Source organism: Gaeumannomyces tritici (genome assembly GCF_000145635.1).
Source record: "Gaeumannomyces tritici R3-111a-1 unplaced genomic scaffold supercont2.2, whole genome shotgun sequence".
In the NCBI taxonomy this organism is placed as follows: Eukaryota; Fungi; Ascomycota; class Sordariomycetes; order Magnaporthales; family Magnaporthaceae; genus Gaeumannomyces; species Gaeumannomyces tritici.
Window position 1 is genome coordinate 534,023 of NW_008804546.1, and position 11,814 is coordinate 545,836.

General features: G+C 58.5%; 3 protein-coding genes across 3 annotated transcripts; all 3 read right to left on the reverse strand.

Moving 5' to 3' along the window:
* Positions 1-1,720: 1,720 nt before the first annotated feature.
* Positions 1,721-5,052, reverse strand: GGTG_02728 (hypothetical protein). The gene is made up of 2 exons (XM_009220503.1): positions 3,964-5,052; positions 1,721-3,882 (listed from the first exon to the last, which is right to left on the reverse strand). The coding sequence occupies exons 1-2, from the start codon at positions 4,206-4,208 to the stop codon at positions 2,160-2,162; spliced, it is 1,968 nt and encodes a 655-aa protein (XP_009218767.1). The 5' UTR covers positions 4,209-5,052; the 3' UTR covers positions 1,721-2,159.
* A 2,113-nt stretch (positions 5,053-7,165) lies between these two features.
* On the reverse strand, positions 7,166-10,004 carry GGTG_02729 (PNS1). The gene is made up of 6 exons (XM_009220504.1): positions 9,675-10,004; positions 8,987-9,358; positions 8,816-8,873; positions 8,160-8,760; positions 7,785-8,096; positions 7,166-7,695 (listed from the first exon to the last, which is right to left on the reverse strand). The coding sequence occupies exons 2-6, from the start codon at positions 9,311-9,313 to the stop codon at positions 7,341-7,343; spliced, it is 1,653 nt and encodes a 550-aa protein (XP_009218768.1). The 5' UTR covers positions 9,314-9,358; positions 9,675-10,004; the 3' UTR covers positions 7,166-7,340.
* An 856-nt stretch (positions 10,005-10,860) lies between these two features.
* On the reverse strand, positions 10,861-11,587 carry GGTG_02730 (hypothetical protein; the record flags this gene model as incomplete). Its single annotated transcript, XM_009220505.1, has 2 exons — positions 10,861-11,390; positions 11,515-11,587. 2 exons carry the CDS (start codon positions 11,585-11,587, stop codon positions 10,861-10,863), a joined length of 603 nt encoding a protein of 200 aa, XP_009218769.1.
* Between the last annotated feature and the right edge of the window lie 227 nt (positions 11,588-11,814).

Below are 11,814 nucleotides of genomic sequence, written 5' to 3' on the forward strand. Positions count from 1 at the left end.
CATGGAACACCCCACCGTCCAAACGCACGCCGTTTTGGCTTCTGGGCTACCTTGGCCATCCCCGCACGCAACGCCCGGCAGCAGTGGGCGCGCTTCCTTTCTGCCCAACTGGGTTTGGTTCCTCGCCAGGCCAGGGCAGGGACGCATGTTCGGATGACGACAAGGGCCCAGGTCAGGATGGGTGCAGAGAGAGGGTGAGAGGGTTCTTCCCCACGCCGGCCAGCCTAATGATAATAATAACCAGGCCAGACCAGGCCAAGCCAGGCCATTGGCGGTTGCTCTGGTCATGCCATCCCATTCGCCTCCTTGCCTCCCGTCAGGTCAGGCAGGCCCGGTGACCAGCGAATTCTGATGGAGGGTTCGCTCGTTTTTTTTTTTATACTTCTCTTCCTTCTTTTTCCCTTTTTGTCCTCAGGTCCCCCGTGACGCTTAAACTGTCGTACCCAAGACATCTCTCGAACCAGACGAGCCAGCAGCCAGTAGTTGCACATCACACTGCCCCTCGTCGCCCGCTAGCTGCGCAGCCCCCGAGACAGAAGACATGCAGCAGGCAGGCAGCCGACGTAAATATCTACCCCCCAAAGCGCCGCATGGCTGCGTGGGTGACTGGGGCGCAGCCACCCTCGTAGCCACTCTTCACAGCCCGCTCAGGCCGCAGGAGGGGGACGACCTGTCAAATCGACACATTTGGCCCCTCCCATCGTCTTGCGGGTACTGCATGGCGACGGAACCGTGCATGTCGCACTTTTGCGATCCTCTGGTTCGCTCTGGTTTTCCTTGCCATCACCCCTTGAACGGCTCTTCGCTTTCGTCCCCTTTTTTTTTCCTCGTTTCTTTCTCAAAGTTCGTGATGCAAACTTGGAATCTGGCGCTTGCTCCCTCTTAATTGACCGTATTAAGCTTGGGTGGAGCATTGCAGTCATTTGCGTTTTCGGGCGTCGGTTACGTCAGGGCTGTGTGGGGATCCATTCCCCGATCACGCCCACCCGCAGACTCCAGTGTCGAGTCTTGTGTATTCTCTACCTTGTTTCTTGGAAAGACTGATACAGCTCGGTCCAGAATCACAAGTCCCTGTTTCCAGGCACATTTCAGAAGCCATCCATCATGAAGCTACCTGACGTATTATGGCGTTGCAGACTCGGACACTGAATGCTGGGTTAGCTGCCCATTGGTGCCCGACGTAGAGCGCGGGTAGACTCGTATCCTAAGGCACTTGGGATTTTGTAGATGAGAAGGCTAAAGCACTGACACAAGGACGGCATGTAGAACAGTGGAGACTGGTCTGGGAAGAATTTGAGGAGTCCAAGGATAGAGGTTTAGGTAGGCTTGTCGTCCTGACAGACATGACTGGGTGCGACGCTCTGCCGTCCTTTGCTCCAAAGCCCAGCCAAAGCGTATATATTCTGCTCTCGCAGACCCACAGCCTTCATAGGTCTGGATTCCGTGACCAGCTGCGACCGAGGCGCGGGCCTGTCCGGGCTACAACCTGCCCGTTCCTCGTGACCCGAGCCCGCATCCTGTCCCTCTCCAGACCTCGTAACCAAGACGAAGCCAACAAGGCATGTAGCTTGGTCCACTGGAGCTGGCCAATGTCCCGAAGGCCAGCGAGCTCGTCCTAGGGGTCAAAGTGAGAGCATGCAATGGCATCCTTTCTCTTCTGCAAAGCAAGCGAGATAAACATTGTCTTGCTATAATCCATGGCGTACACGACTCCAAGGACGTGGAGAATTAAGAGTAGGACAATTATAGTGACGGAGCCATTCGTTCACTCGATTATGCGCTTTCACCCAGCAAAAAAGCGGTACCAATGAGATGGAGCGCTTGCTATATAAGCGGTGGTCTGGGGTGCACCCTATCATACTGGCGACGTAAGAGCCAAGCCATGCGGTTGTTTGTGTGTCCCCCTTGTCCGTCCTAAAAAGAAACCCCCATAGACACAAGATAACCACCTAGTAACAATAAAACCAACCCCTCATAGAAACATATCATGACAATCGTTAATCGCACAAATCAAAAGGCGCAAGAGGTCCAAACGCCACTAGGGCAGGAAGAAAACGACAACCAAGGCAGTGAAGTTACGGGCGACCGCCAACAATGGCACCGTCAGGGAACTCAAGAAAGTCAGAAAAGCACAAGACTGTCCCGATACCAAGAGAAACTTAGTCGTCGCCGTGAATGCCAGGCTTGTCAGACGCCAAGACCTTTGCGTCCTCTCTTGCTGTCACCTCGGGGGACGCGGGAGCCTTGTCGATGGGGGACTCGGCCGCGACGGACGAGTTTAAGCCGATGAGGGTGGCGTCCTCCTCTCCCTCATCGTCCACGTCTTCGACGTACGGGCGGCGGCTGTTCATGAAGTCGTTGTCGGACATGACACCCTCACCGCCACGACGGGGAAGGCTGTTGTCCTTGCCGAGAGGCGATGGGGTGCGCGACACGTTGGCGCTGCTCCTGTTCGAGTTGGACCGCGGGGGCGGCGGCGGCAGCGGGATGGGTCCGAACATGGGCAGGTGAAAGGAGCCGAGCGAGCTTGGTGTCGTCAGGGCCGAGAAGGGGTTCATGGGCGGCGGCGGCGGCGGCGGCGGCGGGCCATACAAAGACAGCGGGAGCGCGTTGCGTTGCGAGTTTGGCGACGACGGCCAGGACGTGGAGGGAGGCATGGACCCAGGGGCGAAGAAGGCGCCGGGTTGCGATGCCGGCGGGGGAGGGGGTGGTGGAGGCGTCGACAAAGAATGCATGCTCCAAGCCGGCGGTGGCGGAGCCATCGGGCCGGGCAGCAAGATGGGCGGCCTGGAGGGGAAAGCACACCGCTGGGGCATGGGCAGGCCTGGAGGAGGTGGCGGCGGCAGCAGCACCGACCGCTGTTGGAATGGCACATAAGGCGGCAGCGAGAACGGGTGTGGTGGAGGAGGAGCAAAGCCAGGCGGCGGTGGAAACCGATAAGGCCTGCGGTCGGTAGTGTAGCAATCCCTCGAGGGCGATCGCGAACGGTCACCCCAGGAGGACAAAGATGGGTCCGAGGAAGGTGACCGAGACCGCCAACGATAACGGCGGGGCGGCTCTATTGACCGCGATCGCGACCGGGAACGGTCCCTCAGTGGCGATCGCGCTCGTCTCTCGTACCTCTCGGACGGCGCACGCCTCCTAAGAGTGGGCGGGGCAAAGGGAGTGCGCCTAATCTTGACCGACGGTGGCGCAAAGAAGCCCGCCTTTTGCCTATCGGCAGCCTTCTTGGCCCGCTCCAGATGGCCCTGTTGGATATCGACCTCGCGCCACGGGTTCGTGAGCCGGGTGTAGGCCGGGAGACCCTCAGGGTCGTGCTGGGTCTGGCGTCCGATGAGGACGAGGAAGTACTGCAGCTCGCGGCCCCGCGTGTTATCCTTCCACCAGCGCAGGCGGTGGCGGCGGGCAGGGGTGGGTTCGGTGCTGGCGAAGTGGTGATGCAGCTGCTCGCGCACGATGGCGACTGTGAACTCTCGCTTGCGCGTCGCCGAGCTGGAACACCTGCCCCTGTCCTGCAGGAGGGTCGAGATCTCGTCCTGTACGGCGGCGGGGAGCTTGCGGATCCTCTCATCGACATTGTCGTCGTACGAGCTTCGCGAAGTGTGGCGGCGGAGAAGGCGGCGTACCGGGAGGCAGCCTCCGGAGCTTCGGTGAGAGCCGTGGTACTCATCCAGCGCGTCCATGTGCATTGTGGCCAGCTCCTTCTGGGTGTGCGTGGTGAAGAGGACGCTGGGCCTGCCGCCAGGGTTGCGGGTGAAGTGCTGCACCGTCTTGATGCCGAGCACACGCTTGCCGTCGGTGACGTCCTCCTCTTTCGGGGAGACGTGGATCGTCCATCCTTCATAGACGGGCTTCAGCGGATCCTCTTCCCGTGGGAGACGGCTGTTGGAAGGGAGGCAGTTGTTAGCGGTCAGGCTCATAACTCACAGCTGGGAGGTAGGATACCGAGGCCGGGCTTCTTACAAGGGCGGGCTGAGCTGGATGGGATCGGCATCACGGCCAAAGGGATAGCTCCAGAGACTGGAGGCATCATCGCTGAGGTAGCCGTCGTCGAAGTCGAAGTCGTCGTCGTCGTCGCCGGGCAGGGTGTTGTCGTCGTCAGAAGCCGACAAGACAGACACAGCATCGGCGGAGACGGCAGCAGCGCGCTCCTCGCGCTCTGTTTCCATGTATGCCTTTGCCCTACTCATCTTTGCAACCCAGGCCATCAATTGCGGGGAATTGTGCTGGCTGGGGTGATGGTATGAGTGCGTGCCAGAAGACGGGTTGATGAGGCCGGGCTAGCTGGCGGATAGGGGAACGTGGCTACCCAAGCAAGTCTGTGGGTGGGCGATGAGGGAGAAACAGTGGAAGGAGAGAAGACGGCGGAGTCTGGTGGGGGAGAGGAGAGGCCGGGAGGCCAGTTAAAAGACGCAGATACAACGCAGGCTGCACTGGGGGGAGCTCAGACGGGAGGGTGTGGGAGTGCAGCTGGACGCTGGCCAATCCGGGGGCCGAGACGGCGTCGAGGGTGAGGCTGTCCGAGCACGACAGTGGGGTAGCCAGAGAGGCCCGAAGCCAGAGAGCGGAAACCAGCGCAGCAGAGCGAGGTACTGTGGTGGATGTATCTGGACAGCGCTGCTGCTGCTCTGTGGTAAAGCCACCCGACGGCCAGCCAGTGGGAAACGGCTCTCGTGCTTTGCGATGACGGGCAGATGCCTGCTTGCTCCTTGTTCGCGCGGCCTGCTAGTTCGGGCTGCTGCCGACGTGGTATGTAAATCTGGGGTTCCTTGAGAGGCCGGCGAGCTGACGTGGCTTTGGCTTGGAGGTTTGGGCTCTTATGTGCTGGGACAGGACAGTTGTTTGCCGGCTGGTGGTGCACACCTACTGTACTCATGCACATACAAAGGCGGTTCGCAGTCGAAGCAAAAAAAATAAACGAATGGACAGGTGGACAGAGGGATGGATCATGTACCCCGATGGTGGAGGGAGCCAGTTCCGTGTAAGACGCGGGTCTGAGCCCGCTGTTCTTTCGTCTTTTGTCTTTCTAGGGCTGATTATTCGAGGGGACGGACAGGAGGGGGGTGCCATTGAGGGTGTCAATGGCAGGCCGCCAACACCTGGGGCCCCCAGAACGGCCTAGCACGGGCTCCCGTCGTGCCACCCCAGCTGTGTCCCACCATGTGTGGTGTCCACTGCGGTGTCCTACTGTCTTGTGTTCCACCTCTCCAATCCGATTGTCTTGCGCAGAGAAGGGGCAGTGGGCGGTTCCAAAGGCAGCCTTGCCTCGCACCATTGGATCCGGCCCTTGCCTGCTGCCCCCCTGCACGACACACCCAAGCAGGCAGCAGGCAGACAGATAGACAGACCATCGGGGAGCTGCATTCTTTCCAGCCTTCGTGCTCAAAAGTGTATGTCCGTGACCCCCTGTGGGTCCCCCAACAGCCGCAGCAGCAAGCAAGCCTCTTCCCGCGGTTGATCGTACCTACCTAAAGCAAATGCACGCATTGTTGCTTCCGCCCGCTGCAGATGGGCGCGCAGAAATAGCTTCCATCCTGGTGCGACCACTAGCCAAGGCCGGCCATTGGGGCAAAAGGGGGACGAACGAAACACGACACCGACATACACAGTACATACATGAACGGACTGCTTGCTTGCTTCAACGCCTTGCTTGCGTCCGCTCTACTGTGTTAGCGCCGTCCCTTTTTTTTTTTTTTTTACTTGCCCCATGCAAAAACCACCACCATGACCTCCAAAGGAGCCCGGCCCCGCCTGCGATAAACAAGCACGCCTGCCCGCGGTAATCAATCATCAAACGCATTGAGCAACCTCGGACGCTTGCAGCGCTAATGCGGGGCGCGCGGCGCGTGGGGTAGGGGTGGGACAGGCAGAGGGCATGGTAGAAGTGCGGCAGTGAGACGGACAAAAGAGACGATGGAAAGAAAGACGACGAGGGAGCCAAGGGCCGTGATTGGGTCGATGCACTGCATCACGGCAAACCCCTCCCCTCCTCCTCCTCCCTCCCTCCAGCTGTGAGGCGGAGCAGAACGAGCGAAGAGAGATTGGGGATTGCGACACCCGACGTCGCGCGCGCTAGGCCCTTCTTGGCCCTAGCCTCTCGTCTCTCCCCTCCCTTGCTCCCCCGTCGTGCCCGTCCTACAGCTTCACTCCAAAGTGTGCCTCGCCCTGGCTGCATCTGTCTTGGTGGTTGCCCGGTGTGGCGGACCAACCAGAGCTGGAGGGGTTAGGTGGTTATTTGCCGGCCCAGTCGGATGCTGGATGGGGTTCGCGCTTGCGTCGCTGCGTCGCTGCGTGCTTGCGTGCTTACGACTGACCCTGCCTGCAGTGGTGGGAAGCTGTAGGAGGATGAGGAGGTGGAGGAGGGGAGCAGCCTATACCGCGGAACAGGGGAAATAACAAAGCCCCCATCACATCAATAAGCAGGCTGCAAGTGCGAGCCTGCGGTGAAGTGTGGAGCGCGTCACCCCGACCCAACATTGCAAAGTGCATGTTTCAATACATCCCTCGTCCTTCCTTCCGGCTGGCCGTCGAGGCTGACGGACTGACGGACTGGTTGGGTTGGCTGCCTCCGAGGCCGTCCGTCAGCACAGGGCACATAGACACACACCCCTACACATAACGCCTCACCTCCCACCTGCCTGCCCATTCCCCACCTCAGCCCTCCCAGATCCATCCCGGATGGACTGTCGTCCAAGGCAAATGGCAGTTGGCTCGCCAGCCTCTCCTGATCTTGACTCACCCCATCCGCACACCCCGCCTATGCACTCTTCCGGGTGTTCGCCCCAGCGCCCGAGTTCCTAGGACTCGAGTGTTCTTGCAGAAATAACACCGGTATCGGCAAGACGGCGCGGCCCAGATGGCTAGAGGCGCCTCGGGTGGCTTAGCGCCATATCATGATGCGCTAACTGCTTGCTTATCTACCTCCTACCTACTGACACACAGTAGGTTGAGGCGAGTCTGAACACCCCAAGATACGACAAACACAATTCCCGAAATGCGAGCCGTGAGATACACTGGTGATTTCTGTATCTGTATAGTTGATTCTGTTCGGGTATTTCGCAATCTTTACAGTCTCCCTAGCCAACGTGGTTAGCCACTAGGTAGCCTGTAACGCCACAATAGCAGGTACGCATCTAGGTACTGGGTAGGCAAGAACATAAAAGAGCCAAAAGCAAAAAAAAAAAACTCCTAGCCTGGGCTTTTAACCTCGTTGTATGAGGCGCAAAAAAACTCGAGGCATAGGTAAATTACGTGCAACTCTCTGCCGTCCAGCGTGGTAGTCATAGGTACCGTGTTGCACACATCTCCCTCCACCGCCAGACCATCCATTATCCGCGCACTTAGGCATGGATCGCCTGCTGAACCTCCGGGTACACGGCAACCATCTGGTGGTAGATGTCGGGGTGGTCCCGCATCAGGACCTCGGGGTCCCAGGCCGTTGCGACAAAGATGGTATCGATACCGCTGCTGAGGGGCGTCGTGAAGACATTGCAAATCTGGAGGCCAATGAGGAAAGAAAACGCCACAATGGGCACCGTGAATGAGCCGCCCGTGTTGTACGACGGGTTCGTGAAGGTCAGGTACAGGAACGACAGCAGCGCGCAGGCAAACGCCACGAACATGGCACCCATGCTGAGAACGGGGCCGATAAGGCACTCGTTGACGAGCGCGTCGATGCCGCGATCCTTGATCATACTGCAGTGGGAAAAGTCGGTTAGCCCAGTCAGATAATGCACCGCGACACAAAGAGATCTCGACTTGGAGGTAAAAGGGGCAACACATACGTCCACGTGTCCTTGGCCGCAGCAAAGTACGCCTTGCCGTACAACGCAATGTGCGAGAAGGCATAGCGGTTGACAAACTCGACAGCCCACTGCAGAAGAGAAATGATGCAGCCGAGGCAGCCGAACAGGATGCACGAGAGGATGTCGCCGTCGGCCGCCGCCTGTTGACGAGCAATGGAACAGAGCATGCGGAGGAAGTTAATGATGGCCACAATCAAGCTACCAAGGCTGATACTGCCAAAGCTGTACGTCAGGGATCGCTTGAGGGCTCCGCGCGTGACACGCTGCGGGTAGTTGCGCGAGCAGAAGTACCTGGACGCCTTGGTTAGTGTTTTTGTACATCTATTAACAAGGCAAGCGAAGAATGCTACTCACCAGCTGCCATAGACACCGCTGATTGTGGTATGAATCGTGTTCTTGAGCCACTCGGAGATCCAGAAGGCCGTGAAGGTTAGGAACACAACCAGGCCGATGACCTTGCCCTGGCTGCAGCCACCACTACGGCAGTTCGGGTTCCGACTATCGGGTGTGTAGCTGGCATATACCGCCACCAGCGTGACCGCGTACCAGGCGCCAAAGGCGGCGCCGATTAACCCGCCCAGGGCGCTGACCATCCAGACGTGACCGTGCTTCTTGGCGACGTCGACAGACGTCCGCAGCATCAGGGCGCTGAACGGAATACGCGGAATCCACGAGATGAAGGCGATGACCAGGAACACGCAGAAGATCAGGAAGATGATCCCCCCGACATACTGCTTGCGGTACAGAAAGTAGATGGCGGTGACGAAGCCAAAGATGATGTTGAGGATGCCGGTAACCCAGATAAACAGCTTGGGGAACATGCGCGCCAGGAGCACGTAGAGGTAGCTGAGAACGATGGCTACTGCCAGCACAAAGGCGAACAGGATGATGGTACTCCTCGAGAGTGTGAATGCGTTACCATTGTTGATTCCCCCACCACCGGGTTCCGAGCTTGCTGTTATAACGAGTTAGCTGTGTCCCGAGCAGCGGAGAGCGCGAGGGGAACCTACAGTATCCGCGCAGCGAGATTACAGACACTACAATAAAGCCCAGGACAAAGACGATGAACTAGAATGCATGTTGTCAGCTTCAGGAACTCGGAGCATGCGCTTGACTTCCACCTTTTCAGCGAGCGATCACGACTAGAGCCGCCCGCCGTTTCGGAGCCAGTTATCACCCACCAGTATTCCAGCCCACAGATCGTTCCACTTGGGGCCACCCTGTACTTTGAACGTCTGATCAAAGGACTGCTTCTCGTCGGGGTTGAAATTGGGCGCGGCATAGCTCGGTGCGGATTGCTGCGGCGGCGGCGGGCCTGGGGGAGGCGGGCCCGGGGGAGGCGCTCCATAAGGCTGCTCGCCGTGCTGTGGTTGCTGGGGCGGAGGGTAGGAGCCGTACTGAGGTGGCTGCGGAGGGTAGGGGGGATACGACTGCTGCGGTGGCGGCGCCCCGTAGGGCTGTTGGCCGTAGTAAGGCTGTTGTTGCTGGTAATAGCCGTTGGACGCCATGTTTTCGCGCTGCTGGATAGAGCGTATGAGCTCTAGTTCTGTGTCCTGCTTGGGGTTAGCTGGCTGGTATTGATATGCCATTGTCAGGGACAGCAGGCGCGCGCCAGGACGACTATTCGGGAATCCGTTGAGTCGAGGCTTGAGGCGAGCTAGGGGGTGCGGCGGGGGTGGATAGGGCCAGGTAGGGCCAGGTAGGGTTGACGTGGACGAGGGCTTGTTTGCTCGTGCGCACCCCCACGACTTTTCGTTTCTCCTCAACCAGGCGGGATGTCCACGAAGGAGGTGAGATTGGAAGGCATGTCGCGTCTCGGCCGCACACGTCCCGACGGCATTGAAGATCACGAGAAAGGCTGAAACTTACACTGTATCTACTCGCTCACTGCGCCGCACTGCCGCACCGCGGCTTGCTTATGGCACCGTGTGCGTGCAGAGGATGCAGAGCTGGCGGTGGCCTCGCCTCCTGTGGTGGAGCGATGGGATGATGCGAGACCTTTTTGGGGGGGCGCTCGGTGCCAATGAACAGATAGGATCGAGGGCTAGGCCCAGAAGGATGAATATCGGGGACCAGCAGCAAGCAGCGTGGCAGCCCAAGAAAATGGCAGAATGGGAAAAAAGGAGGATTCGAGGCCTTGGGGGCGCACAAGATTGGCCGAGATGTTTGTTGGTTGCGGTGGCGCCCTTTGCGCATCAGTGCCGTCTCGTAGTGAGGAATGGAACCAATGGGTGCCTCAAAAGGTGGGTTCACAATGATATCATGATCAAATATTATTGCTTGCCGGCCCGCAAGTAGCACTGCCCAGAACTGCGCTTGTGCGTTTCTGGAAGTAAAAGGCTTGGCGCAAAACGGAGGCGCTGCGTTGCCCTTGGCAAGACCCATGCTGACGCGGCAGCCAATTGTCCAATCAGCCAAGCCCGGCTTGGCCCGATGAAGCAGGTCACCAAAGCCCCTGATAGATTCTCAGGGCACTGCAAAGAAGCATAAATTCGGCTAGTTATCCGAATCGTGGCCGCTTTTCCGCGACTCAGGAGATGGGCAAAGCCGTCGAGGTTGGCGTGCCTTTCTACGACCACTGTTGTTCGAGGCTAAGGAGATTGCCCACATCGTCAGTTTCCGGGCCGATCCGAGATTCTATGCAGTGCCAGGGATAATGTATCATCGCAAGAGAGTGCCTTGGTATTCAATATTCTGGGTACATTGCTTGCTAGGCTTTGCCTCTTTGTGAGTGAGTTGGTGCGAGGTTATCGAGGCATGTCATGTATGAGGTGACTGGCATGTAAAAGGCCTAGCATTTTAGTTTTTTAAGGTAGAAAGAATATGAGAATATAGGATACAAAGAGAATTTTATGAGGACCTGTCCCACACTGTCGATACTGTCAACTCAATTGATAGTATGCACTTTCACACGAATGGCTACATATATCGCCAGGCCCGTGAGTAGGGCATGCACAAAAAGACGCCAACACACGGTATATCATTGCTTATCAACTGACTCCATGACAAAGGGGAAGCTGATGGCGTGACTTCCAGTCCCAGTCACCTTGTTAGGTTAAGCGGAGCTAGTGGTGGCTGTCGGTGCGGGAGGAAATCCGGTGGGACCGCTTGGGGCGCCCGTCGGGCGACCAGTTGGAAGACCAGTCCGCGTGCGGGTGGGACGGCCGGTAGGGCGGCCGGGGAGACCAGTGCCACCAGGTCGGCCAGTAGGCATAGGACTACCAGTAGGTCTGGGACGGCTGGTGGGACGCCCGGAGCCAGTGGGACGCCCGGAGAAGGCATCGCTACCGGCATCGGCAGCGAAGCCGGTGGGAACCCCTGGGAAGTCGACACCACCACCACCACCAGGGAAACCGGTGGGACACATAGTGGGAAACCCCCCAGTGGGCAGTGGTCCGGTAGGGAACCCTCCGGTAGGGAACCCTCCAGTGGGCAAGCCTGACGGGAGGCCGGGGCGTCCGGTTGGGCGTCTGGTAGGGCGCCCGGTAGGCATCGAAAGCTCCCCGGTGGGAAGCGGAGAGCCTCCGGTCGTGGGCAGCGGGACGGTGGGAGACGGGAGGTCGGGCACTCCGGTCGAGAACTTGTCTGTTTGGTCATATTAAGGCGATGGTCAGTCTCTGATGCCTTGATATCATGACGTGGCAAGATGCACAGCTAACACGCGACGACAAACCAAAAGCCGACATGAGAAATGCAGGGACAAACATACCACCCTGTCTCTTTTCGAGTGGCACGGCAGCGGCCAGGACGGCGCAGAAAGCGGCAAAGATTCGGACGTGCATGTTTTCTGGCCGGAAGAAGTGAAAGGTTTGTTGAGTCTTTATGTGTCCGGGGCAGTCCTGTTGAAGAAGCGAGGGAAGGTATAGAATGGGAGAGAAGCAAGCTGCTTGGAGCTAGAACCGAGGAATACATTCTCATCGGAGACGAAGGCCTGGGCTTTATAGATGTGACTCGGGGCTCTTGGTCAGGAAGTACATGTTTGTACTGTTGCCCCCGAAGTGGCCGCCAG

What these genes read in the sequence shown, in the direction of transcription:
- GGTG_02729 (XM_009220504.1), bottom strand. Translation starts at nt 9,313, where the DNA reads ATGGCGTCCAACGGCTATTACCAGCAACAACAGCCTTACTACGGCCAA. An exon ending in AATCTCGCTGCGCGGATACT is followed by an intron (nt 8,761 to 8,815) that starts GTAGGTTCCCCT and finishes TCGTTATAACAG; the next exon opens with CAAGCTCGGAACCCGGTGGT. An exon ending in GCGGCCAAGGACACGTGGAC is followed by an intron (nt 7,696 to 7,784) that starts GTATGTGTTGCC and finishes TTCCCACTGCAG; the next exon opens with TATGATCAAGGATCGCGGCA.
- GGTG_02728 (XM_009220503.1), bottom strand. Translation starts at nt 4,208, where the DNA reads ATGGCCTGGGTTGCAAAGATGAGTAGGGCAAAGGCATACATGGAAACA. An exon ending in ATCCAGCTCAGCCCGCCCTT is followed by an intron (nt 3,883 to 3,963) that starts GTAAGAAGCCCG and finishes CCCTTCCAACAG; the next exon opens with CCGTCTCCCACGGGAAGAGG.